The sequence below is a fragment of the Dasypus novemcinctus genome, chromosome 19 (genome assembly GCF_030445035.2).
Source record: "Dasypus novemcinctus isolate mDasNov1 chromosome 19, mDasNov1.1.hap2, whole genome shotgun sequence".
NCBI lineage: Eukaryota > Metazoa > Chordata > Mammalia > Cingulata > Dasypodidae > Dasypus > Dasypus novemcinctus.
This window is the reverse complement of record NC_080691.1, coordinates 83,028,469-83,048,716: the sequence shown is the minus strand read 5'-3', so window position 1 is coordinate 83,048,716 and position 20,248 is coordinate 83,028,469. Positions and strand designations below refer to the sequence as shown.

The window sequence follows — 20,248 nt, the reverse complement described above, 5'->3', positions numbered from 1 at the left end:
CGGGCCCCTGCGCCTCCCCGACATACACCCCTGCCCTCTTCGCAGGACTCCTGGGGCAGCCTTGGCCCCATCCCAGTGGGGGTCCCCAAACCTAGCCGCCCCCAGCCTGGCCATGCACACTGGAAGCTGGGGAGGGGGGCCACCTGCCGCTGGGGGTGCTCTCCTGAGACCTCCTGCCCCGCCTATGGTGCTCAGCCCGGGCCGCAGCCCCCAAACCACCACGACGCACAAGGGCAAAAATCCATACAAACGTTTATTCAGTCCCAGGGCGCGGGGCGGGCCTTTACAGGGGAAGACGGTGTCGTCGCGGTGGGGCCTGCCCGGGCCTGGAGGACCCGGGGTTAGGCAGGTTGGGGCGAGGACCCCCGGGCTGAGCCCCAGCCCCCCCGGCCGGCGGCCCGAGGCCAGAGCCCGCAGTGGGCGCCTTGGGGCGCGGGCCAGCCGCTCCCCCCGCCCCCCAGGAGGGCCGGCAGCACCGGGTCGGGGTCGGGTCCCTCCGGGTGAGGGAAAACTAGGCAAGTCGTCAGGTTTAAATTAAAAGTAATAAAAATAACAATACAACATAAAAAGAACCCAGCCCCTGCCTGCCCCCCCTTCAAAAGGAAGGGGCGGGGCCGGCGGGACCCGGCGGGGAGGGCGTGTCCCGCGGGCACCCGCTCCTCCCGCTCCTCTCCCGCGCTCCTCCTCCCGCGCCTCCGCGGCCGCACAGGTAACTCTCAAGGTTTATTGCACTGTGTGGGGTGGGGCGGGCGGGGGTCATCGCTGCGTCTTGGCGTCTTCGCGGATCTTCCAGACCATCAGGCGCATGCAGGCGCTGGCGTCCTCGCTGGAGCTGTGCCCGTCCACTGCGGGGGGTGCGGGTTAGGGCCGGCGCCGTGGCCCCAGTCCCCTCCCGCACTGCCCTGCGGCCCGAGCCCGCTGCCCTGCACTGCCCACGCCCGCGTCCCCCAGCCGCGCCCTGCCCCCGCCTGTGCCCCAGCCCTGCACTGCCCTGCAGCCCGCACCCACGCCCACATCCCCCTGCCCCACACTGCCCTCTGCCCACGTCCCCCAGCCCCACGCTGCCCTCGCCTGCGCCCACGTCCCCCTGCCCCACGCTGCCCTCTGCCCACGTCCCCCAGCCCCACACCGTCCCCGCCCGCGCCCACGTCCCCGTGCCCCACGCTGCCCTCTGCCCAGATCCCCCAGCCCCACGCCGCCCCCCGCCCGCGCCCACGTCCCGCAGCCCCACGCCGCCCCCGCCCGCGCCCACGTCCCCCAGCCCCACGCCGCCCCCGCCCGCGCCCACGTCCCGCAGCCCCACGCCGCCCCCGCCCGCGCCCACGCCCCCCAGCCCCACGCTGCCCCCGCCCGCGCCCACGTCCCGCAGCCCCACGCCGCCCGCGCCCACGTCCCGCAGCCCCACGCCGCCCCCGCCCGCGCCCACGTCCCCCAGCCCCACGCCGCCCCCGCCCGCACCCACGTCCGCCAGTCCCGCCCCGCCCGCGCCCACGTCCCCCAGCCCCACGCTGCCCCTGCCCGCGCCCACGTCCCCCAGCCCCACGCTGCCCCCGCCTGCGCCCACGTCCCCCAGCCTTACGCTGCCCCCGCCCGCGCCCACATCCCCCAGCCCCGCCCTGCCCCGCGCCCCGCGCTCCGCACCGCTGTCCTGGATGATCTGCCTGAGGTAGTCGGCCATGAGGTTCCGCAGGGAGCGCTTGTAGGGGAGGCCGAGGCGGTGCGGGAAGACCACAGCAGTGTCCACCACGGTGCGGTGGAGGACCTGCGGGCGGGATGCGTCAGGTGGTGCCAGGGTCGGGCCAGCGGGCCCCGCCTCGAGGCCCAGGCTCCCCGGCCTCCGCGCACCTTGAGGGCCAGCAGGTCGCTCTCCAGGCTGTGCCCGATGAGGATGGAGTCCGCGCTGAGCATGCTCAGCAGGACGGCCTGCACGTCGCGCAGCGTGATGCTCGTGTCCGCGAGGTCCGCCTCGGTCACGCCGGAGAACCTGGGGGCGAGGCGGGGCGGGCTCCAGGTCCCCAGCCTTGGGCGCCGGAGGGGGGGGAGGGGAGGCCGGGGGCCCCAGCTGGCGGTCAGGGCGAGGGCAGGCAGGGCCCGGCTGCGCACCTGGTGTTGTAGTCGACCACCTCGTTGTCGGGCTTGACGAAGGTGTCGTAGACGACGTGCATGTCGGTGTCCACCACGGTGACGCGCGTCAGCTCCAGGCCGTAGGTGGTGTAGGACTGCGGGGGTGCAGAGCAGGGGTTGGGGGGGCACGGGCCACAAGGGGGGGCGCGTCCCACTGTGCCAGGGGAGGGGTGTGCCCCGCGGCCTCCCAGCTCCAGCCCCCGCGCCCGCGTCCTGCGGTTCCTGGAACGGGCCCCGGGCAGCGGGGAGCCAGGCCGTGCCCTCCCCGCAGGGCTCCCGGGCGGTCCACCCGCCCCGGCGTCAGGCCGGCGCCCGAGGACGCACCATCTCACAGTCGAGGGCATAGACTCCGGGGCAGGCGTCCTTGGAGAGCTCCTTCTCGAAGGTCCTCACGAAGCCCTCGAGGTTGTCCTTGCGGCCGTCCTGCACGTGTTGCTGAGGGCGGGAGGAGCGGGTGAGGGGGCGGGCGCCGGGCGACCGAGGACTGCAGCCGCGGGCTTCCCTCGCCGAGCCGGGCCACCCCACAGCTCTGACTGGGCCCTGCTCCGCCCGCCCTACCCACAGCCGGGGCCCTGGGCCTGCACCCCCTCTGCCTGTTTCCCCAACCAGTCCACGTGGGATCCAGGGCCAAAGACAAATGCCCAGCGTTGCCTTCACAGGACAAACGCCACAGCGTGGGGGAAGGAGTGGGGACGCCCTGCAGACCCCCTCGCTCATGTCGGGACCCCCCGCAAGGCAGGACGCAGTTAGTCCCATGCGAGGGGGGTCAGGGGCCAGCCAAGCTCAGCGCCAGCTGGGGGCCTGGGGGAGAGGGCTCCGGGGCGGGAGGCAGCAAGAGCAGGACGGGGCCCTGGCAGGGGCCGCCCACCTTGGCGACCTGGCAGCCGCCGGAGCCGATGGCAGCCGAGCAGCACGTGTACTGAGTCTCCCAGCCTCCGGCCACTGCAACAGGACACCGCGGTCAGGGGCCGCGCCGCCGCGCCCCGCCAGCGCCCCGCGGCTTCTGCTGACCATCTGGGCTGCCGGGTGGGGCGCTGCGGCCCCGTTGGGAGCGGGCACGAGGCCCGGCTCGGGCCTGAGGGTCAGGACAGGAACCCTGGCTGAGCTGCCACCGAGACACAGCAGCTTGGTGGCACTGAGCCCGGCCACGGGACGACGGGGAGCGGCCCGGCCGTGCCCGCCCTGCTGGTTACGACAGAAGACCGCACGCTGCGGCCGGGCAGGCGCCTGTCCCCGTGTGCAAGGCCCTGGGGGCCGGGCGCAGGGGGGCCGGGCCAGGCCGTCAGGGACACGCGGCCTTCCCTTCCTCTTACGTCGCCCGGACGCCCTGCGGGGACACCTTGTATCGTTTTATAACACGGAGGGCCAGTGGGAACACGAACGAGAAGGGGCCCGGGGGAGGGGCAGGGCCTCGCCTCGGTTCCGGCGCAGCCGCCCCCAGTGGTAGCAGCACTCCTCGTCGCGGGTGCAGCGGCCGGAGGGGGACACGAGGTACTCGGCGCCGCAGCGGCAGCAGATCCTGCAGGAGGCTGGGGGGGCGGGCGAGGGTCAGGCTGGCCGCCCGCGGGTCCCGCACCCGCCCGCCGCTCCGGAACCTGCCCCGGCCCTCGCACCCGGGCCCAGCGGGCGGCGTGAGGTGACTCACGGTCCTTGGGCCTCTTCTCCTCGGTGGTGAAGAGCACGGCGCCCCCCGGGCGCTCGGGGTGCGGGAAGGGGTAGCCGTTCTCCTTGAGCTGCTCCTCCGTCAGCAGGTACTCCCTGAGGCGGCTGTACAGGGCGGCGCCTGCGGCGGGAGGCGCGGTCAGGCCCTGCGCCCACCGCCGCCGCGCCTCCTCCCCCGGGCTGGCGTGGGGGGCGGCCCCTCACGGCCCGGGGCCCACGGACGCCCCGCACCTGGGCTGGCCGCAGCCGGGCTCACCTCGCAGGTCGTCCACCCGCGGGCTGCTCGGGCGGCTGAGGGAGAAGCTGGTCTTGGCGGCCAGCCTGCCCCCCAGCACCACCTCGTGGGACACGACCCTCCGGCTGCCGGCTTCTGAAGGAGGGGAGGGAAGGCGGCCGCGTCCGTCCAGCTGCTCAGGCGTCCCGGGCCGCCGCCCCCTTCCGGGACGGCCCCCTCTGCCCCCGGGCAGGCCCGTCGGCCTCCGGGGGAAGGGGGCCTTGTGCCCTGCACCCCCCACCCAGGCCGCGGCGACTCACTGTGGAGGCCGGGCGCCGAGCCGGGGCCCAGCCCGCGCAGCTTCTTGAGGGTGTTGACCGCCACGCTCAGGTAGATGTTCTTGCTGGGGCTGCGGTCATAGGCCACCTTCTCCTCGGTCAGCGCCTGGGAGGGGACGCACGCACCAGGCCTGCCGGTCAGGGGAGCCCCCAGGGGCCGCAGGACCCGACGCGACCCCGGGGCCCCAAGGAGGCGGGGGGCGTGGGGGGGGCACCTTCTCGACGGCCTCCTGGTTGGAGGAGCAGAACTTGAGACACTCGTCGATAAACAGGTTGAGGTACCGCTGGCGAATGACGGTGGGGACTTTGGCCCCAAACTCTTTCGGGATAATGGGCTTCTTTAGACTCTGCGGGGCGGGGAGGCGGAGGGCGTGAGGGGGCGCCGTGGAGCCCGGGGCGCCCCGGGGCGAGCCCGCGCGGCACCTGTAGAGACGGGCTGTGAGCGACGCGCCTGGGGGCGGCGGTGGTAGTGGTCTTGGAGGCCATTCCTGCCAGCGTGCGGGTCTTCAGTGGCTGGCCGCCGGGCTCGGCGCTGCGCGGGGGCTGGCTGCTGCTGGCGGCGAGGGCCCTCTTGGCGCCCGTGGGGGCTGCGGGGGCGCGGGGGGCGTGAGCGCACGACAGCAGGCCCATCACCGAGCTGCGCAGCACCAGGCAGCCGCGGTCGCCGAGCGCCAGCAGGACGTGCATGTCGGCGCCGAGGGCGGCGGGGCGGGGGCCGGGCCGGGGGCAGCGGAGCGGCATCAGGCTCTAGCTGGTCCCCGGCAGGGCCATCGAGGGGGGGGGCGGACGGCGGCGTGCGCCCACGGGGCGGGCGGGTGCGCGGGGCGGGGCGCGGCGAGCCTCTGCCACATGTTCCGGCCCCTGGCTGCGCGGCATCGGCGGCAGGGAGAAGGGCCCTGGCTTCCGCAGAGGGCCTGGTCTGGGTGCCCCGGCCCGCCATTGTGACCTGGGCCCTGCCACTCCCCCGCTGAGGTCACAGTGGCAGCCTGGACAGGGCCGGCTGTGGGTGGGGTGGGGGCTGCGCAGCACCTGGCCACCAGAGGCCCCAGACAGCTCAGAACCTGGAGCTCTGCGTGACAACGGGGACGTGCCGACGCAGATACCAAAGGGCAGAGCTGGGGGCGCTGGGCCCTGGCTCAGGGGGCCTGGCTGCCCCCGCCCCAGCGGGCCCCATGACACACCTGCCCAGGAAGTGGAAGGGACGCAGGGCCGGGCATGGGGTGCCAGCTGAGGCCCCGCAGACGCCGGCCTTTCCCGACCCCCGGGGCGTGCTGGGAAGGAAAACTTCGGCCGGGCCTTGCCCCCCAGTCCCTGTTGCCAGCCTGGGGTGACGGCAGGCCCCTGGAGGAGCTGCACGTGCGTGGAAGGTCCTGGCCGAGGGGGCGCCGCGCGCCTCAGAATGGACTCCGCTCGGCGCCAGGCCCCCAGACCACACCCAGGGCCTGCGGGGCCCCTCCTGGCAGGTCAGCGCGCCGGGCTCGGGGTGCCCTGGGTGGGGTCCCCGGGGGCCTCCAACTGCCGGGCTCCTTGAGCCCAGTCTGCAGGACCTTCGTGGAGTCCCGGGGGCAGAGTCCGGGCCTGGCCACGCACCGCGTCCCGGGGACTCCTCAGCCCCTGCCTCGCGGTCCTCCCCGTGCTTCAGGGAAGCAGCCCAACCCCCCAGGGGGAGCGCCCACCCACCCCGACTGTCCATCGACAGGGCCCAGCCACGCCCCCTCGCTAGGCCACCCCGTCCCCCAGCACCTCGAGCCGGGTGCGGAGGACCCCCGGGGACGCGGCCGGGGCAGGGCCTGGGGGGAGGGGGCCTCCCACAGCCCCGACAGTGCGCAGACAGGCAAACCGAGGCCGAGGACGGGCAGGCCTGGGGCTCACCGGAAGCCACGCGGGGGCTGGGGACGTGGGCGATCCTCCTCTTCTTGCCAGCGGCGGGGACGAGGACAGGGCGGGAGGCGGGGGTGGGCTTCTCAGGCGGCCGCTGGGCGGCCTGGAGCCTGCAGAGGGTCTCCTGCACCTGCTGGGCCCGTCGGTAGCACACTTCCTGGGCGGTCAGCGGCCGGGCTGGGGGCGCCGGGCCTCTCCCCGGGAGCTCCGCCTGGGTGGGCAGAGGCTGTGGGGCAGAGCTGCAGCCCCGAGCCCCACTGGGAGGCCGCCCAGGGCCCGGAGGACCCCACACCGCACTGGGCCACGACGCGGGCATCTCTGGAGACGCCTTCCGGGGGCCAGCCGGGCGCAGGGACACTGGGACGCCTGCCTGTGGCCCCGGCGCCGTGGCCCTGCCCTGCCTGGTCTGCTGTCCAGACTGGTGTCCCCGAAGAGGCAAGCGGCGCGGCCACTCCAGGCTGACCCAACTTGCTCTGTGCGTTGCTGGCTGCCCCCACAGGGGCCCTGACCTGTCGTCTCCCTCCTCATTAGGGAGCCGAGGCTTGGAGGGGCTGGGACCCAGGCCGCCCGCTGCTCTCTGGCCGCGGCTCCCTGGCCCGGGTCCCATCCCCGCGCCCACGACTGGGAGCAACTGAGATGGGAGCCTGAGCTGGGCTCTCCCAGGGCAGGCGGTGTCCAGGCAGGAGCTGCCTGGCAGGCTGGGCCCCCACCCAGGAAACGTCGCCAGCCCTCACCTCCTTGCGCTGCGTGGCCAGGTGAGCAATTCTCCTCTTCTGCCCTGGAAACAGCGTGGTCAGGCCCGAGCGCCCGGGCTCCTCGCTCTTCTCTTCCTGGGGCGGCTGAAACGCACGCGCACGGCCATCTTGAGACGGGTGCTCTCCTCTGGGGCGCCGCCGAGGACCCCTCCCCCTGCCCCGGCCCCTGAAGTGGGCAACGCATCTGGCCAGGGGCAGGCCCCGGCGGGCATGCACAGGAAGGCGGGAACGGACCTGGCGCCTCGGGAGGCTGAAGGGTCCGCAGGTGACGACAGTGGATGAAGGGCCCGGAGGAGGGGGCGGGGGGGGGGCAGCCTGTCCCTCTGGACGCTGGGTGGGCTGCACACTCGCCCTCTTTTGCGACTGGGGTGGTGGTGGCAGGTGGCTGCCAAGGGTCCCTGAATTTACGAGCCGAGGCCCAAGCAGGCAGGAGGGCGGGGGGGGCCCCACCTGGCGGGGGGGGGCAGGCTCACCTGGATGGGGGCTTCACCTGGCGGGGGGCCTCGCCTGGCGGGGGCCTCACCTGGCGAGCCAGCCGGCCCTTATGCTCCGTCTTCACGCTCGTGGACTCGTTGAAGATGCGCAGGCACTCCTCCATGGGGTCCGAGTCGAAGTCCACCTCCTTCTCCAGGGCCGCGTAGTCCACGTCCCCTGCCTCCGAGGAGGAGGAGGAGGGAGAGGGGGAGGGGGGCGTGGGGCCTGGGGGCGCGGCCTTGGGGCGTGAGGGCGGGCCCTGCTCCCCGGGGAGGCTGAGGCTGGAGTCTGAGTCCGAGTCGGAGCTCAGGCTGGGGAGGGCGGGCGGCCGGCCCCGCGCCCCGGGCCCCGGGCCCTCGTCCTCGCTCTCGTCCCCGAAGAGGTCAGCGTGGCTCAGCGCCCGCCTCTTCAGCTTGGGGGCATCCTGGGCACCGCCCTCGTCCAGGGAGCGGGCCTTCCGCTCGGCCAGCTTCCCGGGCAGGGAGGCCCTGCCCCCCGTCCTGCCCGGCTGGCCGACGGGGGCCGGGCCGGCCACCGGCGGCTGGGACTCCTGGGGCCCCGGGGCCCCGCCCATGGGGCTCGGCCGCTGGCCTGGCCCCCTGCTCCCGGAGCCGGCCCCCGGAATGGCTGCAGGTGGCCTGTGCTTGGTCCGCTCCGGCCTCCCAGGCGCGTGCTGGGGGCTGCCGGCCCTCGGGCCCCTCTGGTCCGTGCAGGGCTTCTTGCCTGGCCTCCCACGGTCCCTGTCGCGGCCCTTGCCTTTCTTGCGGATGGCGGCCTTGGAGCCAGGGGGCGGTGGCTCCCCACGCTGCTGCTTCTTGGACCGGCCCTCCTTGGGGCCGCCCAGCCTCTGCTCGCCGCCCGGCTGCTCCTGCGGGGCCCTGGCTGGGGAGACGGGCTTTGCGGGGGGCCCCCCGTTCACACCTGCCGGGGGCTGCCTGAGGTCCCCCACGTCACACTGGACGGCCATCTCCTTTGTCTCCCGCAGGCTGCCCTCCTCGGCGCCCTCCGCGGAGGGAGGCTTCCTGGGCGCCTGGCTCTCAGGGCCCGCCTGGGATTTCGGGGGGCTGGCGGTGGCAGGTCCATCGCCCGGAGCTGCAGCATCGTCCTCGGAGTCTGAGAACTGGGCGTCGTAGCCGCCAAAGGGGTCGCAGTGCTTCTTGAGGGCCGGCGTGCAGGGCTCGCTGCTGCGGGGGGCCCTGGGCCTCTTGGGGGCGCGCTCGTCCCTGGGGCTGGTGTGGCCGAGCAGCCTGGCTGAGAAGTTGGACAGCGGGTCGTACTCCAGGTCCGTGGACGGCTTGGAGTTGTCCACCACGTACTTGCTGCTGGGCGCGGGGCGGCCGTACCTCCGGGGCTGGGTCACGGCCTTGGGGACATACTCCAGGCCGCCACCCCCGGCAGCCTTGCCCTGGCTCCTGTCAGGAGACGCCAGCGAGTACTTGCTGCCCGGCACGGCCGGGGGGGCCAGCGGGGTGGGCTGGTAGGCGGGGGCCTGGGCGTGGGGGCCGCCGCAGCCCCCGGGGGCGGGCTCCAGGGCCAGCGGGAAGGCGGCCTCCTCCAGGGCGGCCTCGCCGGCACTGTACTCCCTGGCGGTCTGCAGCAGCTCCCGGTAGCGCCTCTGCTCGAGCTCCACCTCGCTGCGCACGGCCTCGATGGCCTGGTTGACCAGCTCCAGCTCCAGGGTGTCCGCGCGGGCCTCGTCCCCGCGGCCCAGGACGCCATTCTCCCTCTGCGCAGGGGGCTTGGGCAGCTCGGGGTTGTAGGGGTCATAGCCGAGCCCTGGAAGACAGATGGGACGCCGTCCGTCGGCACGGCCAGCCACCGCAGGGGACGGCCCCGGGTCCCAGAACGGACTGCACGCCGAACCCTCGCCTGGGCCCCGGTGGACCCCACGAGGCCCTGCTGGGCGCTGGAATGTTCTGGAGCACATCCTCTGGGCCAGGCTCTGGGAAGACTGCACACTACGGGTGCCCCCCTCTCCCCAGGCTGCCCGGCCAGGGAAGGTGCGTGACAGGGTCCTGGTGACAATGACGGCCATACCTGGCCCCGGAACTTCCAGACCTCTGTCCAATTAAGAAACAACATAAGGGGAGCAGGAGTGGCTGAGCACCTGCCTCCCACGTATGAAGTAACGGATTCAACCCCTGGTACCTCCTAAATGTAGGTAAACAATAAAAACAAAATACATGTAAGCCACGTTCAATGTCCTGCCCTGGGGTTTTTCGGCGGCTTATTGGGAGTCCTACGGAAGGAACTCCTACATCCCCCACAGAAAAGAACATCAACAGGTAGGATGCCCCGTGACAGGCTGGACAATGTGCCCCCCACTCTCCAAAGACGACCACAACCACGTGCTGAAACCCGTGAAGGCGTCCTTCCGCCGGTGCAGGAACTGTGCAGACAGGCGAGGTGGAGGGCCTGGAGATGGGGGGACGCTCCTGGGCTGCAGGGGGCCCTTAGAGGAAGGGGCTGAGGGTCAGGGTCAGAGGGAAGGTGCCTGGGGCCATGGGCGCCTCTGGATGCAGGAGGCAGGAAGGAACTGTCCCCGGAGCCCCAGGAAGGGGCCAGCCCTGCCAGCGCCTCAACCCGTTGTGGGGCCTCCAGGGACATCAGCGAGCGGGAGGACGCTGCTGGAAGCCACCAGGTTTGTGGTGACCTGTCACCGCAGTGATAAGGGCTTGGTGCACACTCTAAGAGCATCAACTTTTACACAGAAACATTCACTGTAAACTAAGTGAAAAAAAAGACACGTTGTGGGAAAACGATTTGGCTCAACAGATAGAACGTCCGCCTACTACGTGGGAGGTCCATGGTTCAAACCCCGGGCTCCTGACCCGTATGGTGAGCTGGCCCACGCGCAGTGCTGATGCGCGCAAGGAGTGCCGTGCCATGCAGGGGTGTCCCCCACGTAGGAGAGCCCCACGCGCAAGGAGTGCGCCCCGTAAGGAGAGCCGCCCCACATGAAACAAAGTGCAGCCTGCCCAGGAATGGCACCGCACACACGGAGAGCTGACACAGCCAAGATGACGCAACAAAGAGAGACACAGATTCCCAGTGCCGCTGACAAGAATATAAGTGGACACAGAAGAACACACAGCGAATGGACACAGAGAGCAGACAACTGGGGGGGGGGGGTGGAATTTAAAAAAATCTTTTAAAAAAGGGTGGAAATACACGCCGGCCACTCATGTGGCAGAAAGCCCCGTGTTCTGTGTTCCTACTACGGGCAGAGGACGCCCGCTACCTCGGGGAGAAAGTGCGACAGCAGAGACGCGGCTGGCAGCAAATGCAGGGGGCGCACCGACCAGAAGGGCGCGGGCACGGGGCCGGCCTGCTCCCACGGCAGCGCCCGGAGGGTGCCGTGAGCGGCGGTGTGTTTCCAGGCAGTGGTTTTGCATGATTTCACTTCGAGTCTCCCTGAGACTCGGGGGTCTAAGGATGGCCCCCAGGCCCTCCCACCCAGAGGTGGGAGCCCGCCGCCGTGGTCCTGGCACACCCACAGAACGGCAGCTGTGTTTTCAAAACAACAAAGACAAGGGAGGTGACCTAAAGGTGCTGTCAACTGGGGGTCGAGAGGGGCCGGACAAGCCCGGGGTGGTCTCCAAGTCACCCCGCCACGTGAGGCAAACAGGCACGGGCGGGAGCGCCCAGCAGCCTCCGCGACGTCACCAACACGTGACCCGCTGCCAGCCCTGCTGGGCGGCACAGGGAGAGGGTGCCCGTGTCCACCATGGCCCGTCGGCTTCCAGGAGGGATCGAGATACCGACAAGCCGTCAACCAGTGCCGAGGAGGGCGTCGAACGAGGGCGCCAGCAGCGAGGCACAGGGCTAAACGGGGCTGTGCCACGCAGGCTCCGGGCCGTGGGCCTGACGTTCGCGGGCTCCGCAGGGCTTCCGCAGCTCTGCCTGCGCCTCTTTTCACCTGCCATCTGCTTGTCCTCTGCTCTCCTGGGCTCTCTCAGGCCCCGCGTCCGCCACAGGGCACGGCTGTCAGAGAACAGCGGCGCTGTGACGCCCTCTTGGCCCAGCCAGGTCCAGGCTGGGGGGAAGAAAGGCCTGTAGGCCGGCCCCGCAGCGCCCCACACCCCAATGCGGTCAGCAGGACGGACGCCCCAGAGGCACCCCGTCCCGACCCCAGGGGCACCCCGTCCCGACCCCCGCAGGCGCCCCGTCCCGACCCCAGAGGCGCCCCGTCCCGACCCCCAGGGGCGCCCTGTTCCGACCCCCACGGGCGCCCCGTCCCGACCCCCGCAGGCGCTCCGTCCCAACCCCCGCAGGCGCCCAGTCCCGACCCCCGCAGGCGCCCCGTCCCAGCCCCCAGAGGCCCCTGTCCAGACCTCCACAAGGCTCCCATGGCACCCCTGCCCTCTGCTCTGCTCCCCCCACACCCTTTTCGGCTCCCCCCAGGAACCCTGGACCTGGTCTAGCCCTGCCTGTCCAGCATTGGCCCTGGGGTCCCCAGCGTCGAGTATGGACCCTGCCGGCTTTCCCGAGTTCCCATGCAGGACCCCCGCCACAGCCCTGGCCATGCACCCGCCACCACAGGGGAGACGACCCCAGCAAGCTCCCCTGACCCCAGCCACTGCACACCCGGTCCCCTCCTCTCCCACCGATGGGGAGGCCCCGGGCACGTGCCATGGCCTTCCCACCCTGCCCACCCCTGCTCTCCTGACCAGCCAGGGTCACCCCAAAGAACAGTTGGGGGGATCGCCCGGGGGTGGCCCAAAGCCCCGAAGGTTGACCAAGCAGTCGAGGGCATGCCTTCCCAGAGGTGGGCATGGGCGGAGCGTGGGGGGGGCAGGGGAGGGGAGGCCAGGGGCAGCTGGGGCTTCTCCAGGTGGGACCTGCCAGCCCCTGCCTCCCCAGGCCCCAGCCAAGGGGCCACCGAGACACAGGCCCTTGGCCCCACTGCCAGCCCCGCGGCCATTCGGACGCAGCCTGTGGCTGTCCAGGCAAGGGGGGGCGGGGGGCGCTGTGGGGAGGGGGTGACGCGTGAGGGGCTGGGTCTACCCGGGGCAGGGGCCTCTGAGAGCAGATGCAAAACGAAGTCCGAGGGGAGTGCGGCCAGAAGTGTGGGGAGCAGCGCCAGAATGCCCAGGCAGGGGGCGCGGGGTGAGTGCCAGGGGGCCCCGACGCCCCATCCCTGCCGGGCACCCTGCGGGGACTTCCCCAACGAGGCAGGTTGGAGCATTTTCACTAAACGCGCACCCCCTCCAGTCCCCTGGCTTCCAACCCCAGGAGCTGCCAGGCTTCGGGGGGCCTCGCTCTCCCTCCCAGGGGTGGCAGAGGGGGCAGCGACGGAGAGGCGGAGGCATGTAGCCCACCACAGCCGCGAACATGGTGGGGAGTGGGCGGAGTGGGGGCCGCGGGGCTCCTAAGAAAGCCCACGGGCCAAGGAGCAGCGCTGCAGACGTGGCTGGCGTGGTGCGGCCGCGCAGGGAACCAGGGCCTGCTCTCACCGTGGACTGGCCCCATCTCCAGGCAGCGCTCCCACAGCCCCTTCCCCACGACTGAGTCCCTCGGGACACGGACTGGCCGCTGTCCCTGCGGGTGGGGCCCTCCCCCATGCTCTCCCTTGCAGCGGTGCCCCCCTCCTTCAGCTCTCGACCTGAACGCTTGTAGGGGAGGAGCAGGCAGAGGACCCTCTGGACAAGGCCGTGACGTGAGACATCGGAGGCCATGCTGGATCTGGCTGCCAGGACTCGGAGGGACAGCGCCGTGCCACCGCGCCAGGACACGCCCTCCCCTGGCTGGTGGACCCCAGTTGTGGGACCCAGGCAGCCACCAGACAGCGAGGAGCCACCCCTGCCTGGCGCCCCCTCCCCAACACACAAGGCGCAAGACCATCCTGGGGGGTCCCCTGTCCTGAGTCCCCTCCTGGCCACGAGCGCTCCCCTGGTCCCAGGGGGCGTCCCTGGACGCCCCGCCAGCCAGGTGGCCGAGGCGCCCCCAGCACCCCAGGCCGAGGTCGCTCAGTGCCCTGAGGACGCCCTGGCTGCGGTCCTGGCCTCGCACCAGCGCAGCCCCGAGGGCTGGCAGTGCGAGGAAGCCCCCGGGGAGGGCTGCGCACCTGCCCTCCTCCGCCACTCCCGGGCCTGGGCTCCCCACTCGCGGCCCGCCGCCCCAGCGCCTCTTCCTCTCCGGGGTCTGGAGGAGACCACCCATGGGTCTGCTTAGGGGGCACAAGCAGCTCGGAGGGGAGCCAGCCGAGGCTGCACACCTCCGCTCCGCTCTGCAGGGACCTGGGAGGGCACGTGCGCTACGGGGCCCGGCGAGGGCCGACGCTGACTGTGGGTGACACCTGACACTCGGCCCACGACTGTGTCCTGCAGAGAAACGCCAGCAGCTGAGGGCGCTTACCGCAGCCCCAGACTCGCCGGGGCCCCCCGGGGCCAGCGCTGCCTCCTCCTCAGGCTGGTCCTTCCCCACAGGACACAGCCAAGGGGGAACACCCACCCTGGGGGCCAGCGAGGCCAAAGACAGGTGAGGATGGGACAAGAGCCCCCTGGGCCCTCCTGGCGGGCAGCCCACCACCCCCCACCCCCGGCCAACCCCCGCAGGCCCCACCTCTGCGCTCCACCTCCCAAGCCCACAGACCTCCGTCTCCCCTGCAGATGGGGGGTGCGCGGGCCTCAGCCAGCTCCCCCCTCCCGCCCTAAACGGCACCCACAGACCAGGTCCCTGCAGCACACCCGGCGCCGGGCAGCCTCATCTGGGGGGCCTGTCCCGGGCACTGGAGGGGGCAGAGCAGCCCCCCTGGGTCCCCCAGCTGCCGCCAGCAGCGCCCCCTCCAGTCGTGACAACCACAGATGTCCTGAGATGCGGCTGGTGCCCGGTGCCCCTGGGGGGCAGCATGGCCCCTGGGGGACCCCTGGCCCCCGAGGCCCCACTGCTCTTCCACGTCAGCACCACTTCCCGGTCCCGCCAGGAGCACGACCCTGTGCCACGTGCGCTGGGCCCCACAGGCTGGGGAGCTGGGCTCTGCGGCAGCGGGGAGCCCCCGCCGGAAGGGGGACTGCTGCGCGGGGTCCAGGGCAGGAGATGAGAGGAGAGGGGCAGTGCGCTGTCCAGGCGCCCATCTTCTCAAAGCTGTCGCCGGGACGGGGACAGGCAGGGGTTATCGGGCGCCTGGAGCCGCGCAGGAACTGCAGCCCGCCCCACGGCCTCCGCTCAGGAGGTGCTGTACTTTTCAAAGCATATTTTTTCTGAACTAGGCGTAACGTTTGCCTTCAAAATACCGGGGCCGAAGGAAAAGTGTTTTAAAATTTGCCTCGAGCCACACCCCATCAGTGGGCCGTTTCTTCTCCAACTTCAGAGCAAAGTGCCCGAGTCCCGTCCTTCTGTAAAGTGGTCGTGCTGCGGAGACGAAACTGGATTCTGCGGTTCACCCCCGCTCCAGGGCCCCCGGCGTGCGGCCACTTGGAGGTCTCAGCTGCCAAGCCTCATGCTGTGGACATACTGCGTGCATGTGTGCGTGTGCGTGCGCTGTTCTCAGCACCACCGGCTCTTTGTTTGGCGTGCACCAGTAGCGTGGCAGTTCTCTGCTCCCCAGGGGACGCCTGACGGCGTCTGGGGACATCTGTGGCTGTCACGACTGGGGAGGGGGCATGCTGTTGGTCTCAAGGGGGGCAGATGGACACAGGGCGGCCCCTCCACAGCCAAGGGCCCCGCCCTGACGCCAGCTGTGCCGACCGCTGGGCCAACAAGATTCACGGCGCCCACGCCGGGCCTGAGCGGGGGCCTCGCTGGCCTGGCCTGAGGAAAGGCCCCGCCCAGGGCGTGCACACCTCCGCGGAGGCCTGTGCTTTAGTGGACCGGCATCGTCCCAGGCATCCTCCCCCTGGGACGGGAGGAGGCCCTGAGCATGGGTGGGCCCTGGGGCTGCGACTGCTGCTCAGCTCAGCCCATCGGCCGCCAGGAGCTCTGAGGCGCTCGGTCTCCGCCTCCCTCCCTGCATGCCCACAGGATTCCAGAACAGAAAGGGAGGGCCCCCACTCCGACCCGCTGCCAGGAGCCCCGCCTGCCTTCGGGCCCATCCTCGGAAGGTTCCAGAGCCTGACCAGGTCTTGCCTGGTCTCACCGGGGTGGGGAGTTGAGCATCAGACACGGGGGCACCCACATGTCTGGAGCACGGAGCTGCAGGCGCTCGGCAGGGGGTGCTGGGCAGGGGCACTCCCGCCCACCCCGCTTTCTGACCACGCAGACACGGGCGAGGGGCTTCCCCTCTCAGGGCCTCGGCGTCGTCACGTGTAAAATGGGGACAGTGATTCCTACTTTGTGTGAGGATCAGAGTCCGCCCAGGATCTGCTGTGGCCGCTGGAGGCCACCGTGGCCGAGCCCAGAGGTGAGCTCCCTGGAGCTGCACGGGCCGTGGTGCTGCTGGACGGCGCCAAGGCCACTCCGAGGGAGGCCTGCAGCGCCCGCACAGGGCGCTCTAGCCCACCTGCCGGCGGCTTCACAGGGCCTCTTAGCACCCCACCCGGCTGCTCAACGGCAATCCCAGGCCACCTTTGCCAGAGCACCTGTCCTTGCTCGCCGGTTCCCCTGGCCGGGGACACCACTCCCTCTTCTCTTCACCCAATCAAATCCTATTCTTTCTAGAAAGAACCATGTGGTCAAACATATAGAAAATCCTGCTGCTCGACTGAAACCTCCACCCCAAGGATCTCCTGCTCTAGACCCTGCTCCTCAGGGCCCCCTAGAACGACACAGCCTCCAGCCTCTACCCCATACCAGACCGCAGGGCCGTCGAGGGCAGGAACGGGCCCCACTCAAGGCTGGGCCTGGAAGAGCGTTCGGTCCACGGGGTACTCCTTGGACAGGGCCTGGCACAGAAGACGCAGCTCAAAGCCAGGTTGCCCCCACCCAAGGGCCGGTGCACACAGGGTCCTCGTGAGGGCTGCCAGGCCAGTCCCTGCAACCCGCCTTGGCCACATGCAACTGGCTCCAATGCAGCCGCAGGCAGAGCGACGCTCGGGGGGCCACAGCCCAGAGCCCTCGGCCCAGCTGCTCAGCGCTGCCACTGACCTGGCCCACCAGCCCTCCCGCTGTTCTGCTCGGCTCTGGAAGAGCTGGCTGAGACCTCTACCCCGCCCCCCTCCAAGCCCTCACCAAAGGCAGTCTTCCCCCCAGAAGGTGTTTTCTGCTCGCCTCTGCTTTCCCCCAGTGCACGGGCCGCGGCCTGCAGGGGTCTGTGGGGGGCGGTCAGCCTGCCTCACCAGCTGCACTGGTTCACGGTCACGGGGAGGGATGCCCCGAAGACTTCACTGCAAGCTCAGCGTCGAGGCTGCCCTGGCAGAGGCTCGGCGTTGGCTCTCGGCATTCCACCTGACTCTGCACCACTCACTCAGAGGCCCACGGCCCTGTCTTTCCTCGTGTCCAGAGGCCACCGTCTCATCCATCCCAGAATCCCAAGCTGCCAAGGAACACCCATTTCCTCACTGTTTGCACAAAGGAGGTTCTCACAGGGCTCAGAGCATGAGATAGAAATCAGAAGGAATTGACCTGGGTTGGGTGAGCGCAAAGCTGGGGGAAAGGTCGCGCTTTCCCTGTCCTTCCAAAGCTTGAGGAGAACCACTGCCCGGGCTGGGAAGAGGGCCTGGGCAGCCCGCGAGGCCCAGGGCTCAGGCCCACCTCAGGACGAGGGTTGGATCACCGCAGCCCCGTCAAGTCGGATGGGAAATGGGGCTCATCAAAACTGGGAGCAGTGGGAAGCTGGGGAGGAAGAAGAGGCCGGCGGCAGACACAGACCTTGTGCGCAGACTCCCCAGGCCACCAGCTTCCCAGCACCCTGTCGGATGGTGGCCCAGCCAGCACGTCACAGAGGAGGAAACAGCGACTCAGAGAAGCAAGAAAGAGGCTGAGCAAGGGGTCTATGCAGAGAAGGCGGTCTACTGGTAAGCAGCCAGAGGCCTCGTGACCTCGCTAGGGATGGGAAGAGGTCTGCTTAGTTTCACCAGGAAAAGGCAGACACTCTGGGATAAGGGGAGGCAGCTGCATTCCCCCCCAGGGGAAAGCGGGGCAGACAAGACTACATCACCAGATGGGCCCCCCAAAAAATCATTTGGGGGATTAACTGGCCATCTGTAACACGGAAAGAAAACAAATAACTGCCTTGGGGTGAGAGGAACAAGGCCAGGAAAGAGACCAATGTCCCAGGGCTCAGAAGGTGGGAAGTCAGAGCGTCAGTGTCAGGGAGGGGTTCTGTCCTCACCTGAATTCAGGGGGCTCTTTGCAGAGCTTCATATGCATGCCCACAAACAAGGAAACAATAAGCAAAGCCAAGAAACCACATCTAGCTGGATGCAAACGAACCACCAAAGCACGTTGAATATCACTGCCTCCAGGAAGCCTCCCATGCACATCCCTTTCCCCACCAACTCCCGGGTCCTCTGGCTGCAGGCTCCCAGGCCTCTGCTGGGTGGGCGTCCTCCCTCCTCGCTGAGGGGCTCCTTAGCAGCCAAGCCCACACCAAGCACAGCAAAGATGCCGGGCACTGGAGTGCAGCGAGACGAGGAATGCTCGCGTCCGGCTGGATGCAAGCAGTGGTCCAAATCTGTGGGGAAATTTGAGAAAGTCCTTTATTTCCTGCCTGGCAAAATGAGAAAAAGGCCTATTATTTAATCTCATCCGAAACGCCCCTCTTTTGAAGAAAAAGGGTTTTGAACGGGGAATCGTTTTATGGGGAAAGTGAGGCAGGATAGTTGAGGCCAGGCTGAATGAGGAAATCTGGGCAATAAGGGCCCAATGAAAGGTGAGGCACCCCTGGGGCACAGAGGTCGCCAGGGGGAGCCTGAATTTCTCGCGGAAGGAATGACACTGCACTTAACCCTCCCTCCGAGCATTGCTTTGTGATGTCTGTCTTTCCCTCCAACCCAAATCCTCTCAAAATTAAGATGTGATCTGCTGCTGGTTAATGTTCTCTGCCCAAACAAAAGCAGAGCTTTCCTTGGAAACCTATGTGCCGACCCCCTCAATCAGGTGAGGCTTGAGTGACTCCTTGCCTGGTCGCGTCTGACAAATAGCTCAACAACAGAAGCAAGCACGTGCTCCTAAGACCCTCCTGGTTCAACTAGTGGAAGTGATGGTGGCCAGTGCCAGAGGCGGCGCCGGGGGGAAGAGTTGCAAAGAAATAAACAAGGGCTGCCAAAAAGCACATGAGGCTGAGGGAGCGGCAGGAGAGGATTCCCTATGGAGGAGCGCTAATGAGAGCAGAGGAAGCAGTCCCGGGCCTGCCAACTAGTGTCAGCCACATTCGTTTCCCGAGGCGACCCCTCCTCTGTGCCAGGCCTCGGCGCTCTGCCAGCGATATCGTGCCCCACCCACACGATACCCCCAGAGGGAATAGGTTCTCTCATTGTTTACATATTACACTCGTGGAAACTGATGCTCACAGGGGTCCAGTGGCTTTCCCAGGGTCCCGGGATGGGTGGTCCCGATCGCGGTTGGGGGGCCCATCGCCCGCGAGCGTACGGGGAGGGGGTTCGGGGCAGGAACGGGGGTGGGGCAGGGAGGCTCCACTGGTGGAGTGCAGACCCGGGCCGGGGAGCCAAGCCCGGGGCGGGCAGGCGGCCATTACCTGCTGCGGGGGACGCCGCTCCGCCGCCGCCGGGCGAGCCGGGGACCCGGGCCCCGCGGTGCCGGAAGTGGCAATAGGGACGCCGGCAGGGCCCCCCGGGCGCCCCAGCCCAATAGGGGCAATCGATGGCCCGGAAGAAGCCAGTGGAGCGCAGCATGGTCCGTACCGCGGCGGGGCTTCGGCCCGGAGCCGCCCGGGGCCCCGGGCCCCTCACTGGCGCCGCGGTCGCCGCCGCCCGCGCCTCACGGACCCCGCCGCCGCCATCTTGCTCCGAGGTCCCCGGAGGCCCCCGGGACGCCGGCGCAAGGGCCCCCGGGAGGGGCTGCCCGCAGCGCGCCTGATTAGAAAAGCCCGCTCCCGCGGAACGAAGGTGGGTCGCGGACCCATGGGCCGAGAGAAGCGGCCGCGGGAGGAGGTATGGAGGGCGCGAACTGCCCTGCCTGCTGCTTCCGGTAGGCTCGCCGATGCTGTCCCCCGGCCCTCCGCGACAACACCAGTTCCATCTTGAGCACCGGGCACCTGCGGCGCCGAGGCTGTCCACGGCGCGCCTGATCCAAAATAGCCCCTCAGGCCCAGGCTATGGTTATTTGCATTAATTAGCATAGTGCCCTAAAGCGCCCTCTACTGGACGAGGCGGGTCCCGCGGGCGTTGTTCCCCGAACCCGAAGAAACCCGCGCATGCGTTCCTCTGTTCACGCGCGGAAACTCATCCTCCGCCCTGGGATGCAGGTGGCTCTCAATAAATGTTTCCTTCCTCCGGCCTGTAGTCTGGCTAGCAACCCAATCCTCAAATCTGCAGGGAAGTCTTGTTCCCGCCCACTCCTTTGTTCAGCAATTATTGAGCACCTTCTATATACCAGGCTCTGCACTAGACCTTACGCACATGCGAAGGCCGCAGGTGACATCGTGCTGGATGTGTCTGAGGAAGGGCAGGGTAGACTGTGGCAGGGGGAGCGAGGGGGAGAGCAGGGAGGCGGGGGAAGAGGAGGGCCGACCTGGGGGCTGCGAGGACATGGGTTTTCACCCCCAGGAAAGTGGGAGCCCTGGAGGGTTGTGGGCAGAGGAGGGCAGGGCCCTGACTCAGGGGCTCCCAGCGGCCCCCTGGCTGGCGTGGGGAGAACAGCCTCTGGGAGGCGAGGGTGGGAGCCGGGGGCCTGGGCAGAGGCCACAGCGCTGGTCCAGTGAGGCCGAAGGGGCGCAGCCGGGGTGGCGGCCGTGCAGGTGG

General features: G+C 69.7%; 1 protein-coding gene across 2 annotated transcripts; it reads right to left on the bottom strand.

Annotated features, from left to right (window-relative positions):
- Positions 1 to 235: 235 nt before the first annotated feature.
- REXO1 (RNA exonuclease 1 homolog) lies at positions 236 to 19,296 on the bottom strand. 2 transcript variants are annotated; one of them, XM_058282155.2, is made up of 16 exons: positions 19,024 to 19,296; positions 7,498 to 9,224; positions 6,954 to 7,058; positions 6,211 to 6,430; positions 4,762 to 4,925; positions 4,554 to 4,685; positions 4,321 to 4,444; positions 4,043 to 4,156; positions 3,770 to 3,907; positions 3,540 to 3,653; positions 2,993 to 3,066; positions 2,449 to 2,559; positions 2,104 to 2,219; positions 1,846 to 1,984; positions 1,642 to 1,762; positions 236 to 845 (listed from the first exon to the last, which is right to left on the bottom strand). In XM_058282155.2, exons 1-16 carry the CDS (start codon positions 19,178 to 19,180, stop codon positions 757 to 759), a joined length of 3,645 nt encoding a protein of 1,214 aa, XP_058138138.1. In that variant the 5' UTR covers positions 19,181 to 19,296; the 3' UTR covers positions 236 to 756. The 2 variants fall into 2 exon arrangements, with proteins under 2 accessions (XP_058138138.1, XP_058138139.1); XM_058282156.2 differs by lacking the exons at positions 236 to 845; positions 1,642 to 1,762; positions 1,846 to 1,984 and having other exon boundaries at positions 4,018 to 4,156; positions 19,024 to 19,284.
- Between the last annotated feature and the right edge of the window lie 952 nt (positions 19,297 to 20,248).

Coding starts and splice junctions, on each gene's coding strand:
- REXO1 (XM_058282155.2), bottom strand. CDS start 19,180: ATGCTGCGCTCCACTGGCTTCTTCCGGGCCATCGATTGCCCCTATTGG. Junction 4,157..4,320: donor CTCGGCGCCCGGCCTCCACA/GTGAGTCGCCGC, acceptor CCCCTCCTTCAG/AAGCCGGCAGCCGGAGGGTC. Junction 3,067..3,539: donor GCGGCTGCGCCGGAACCGAG/GCGAGGCCCTGC, acceptor GTCCTGTTGCAG/TGGCCGGAGGCTGGGAGACT.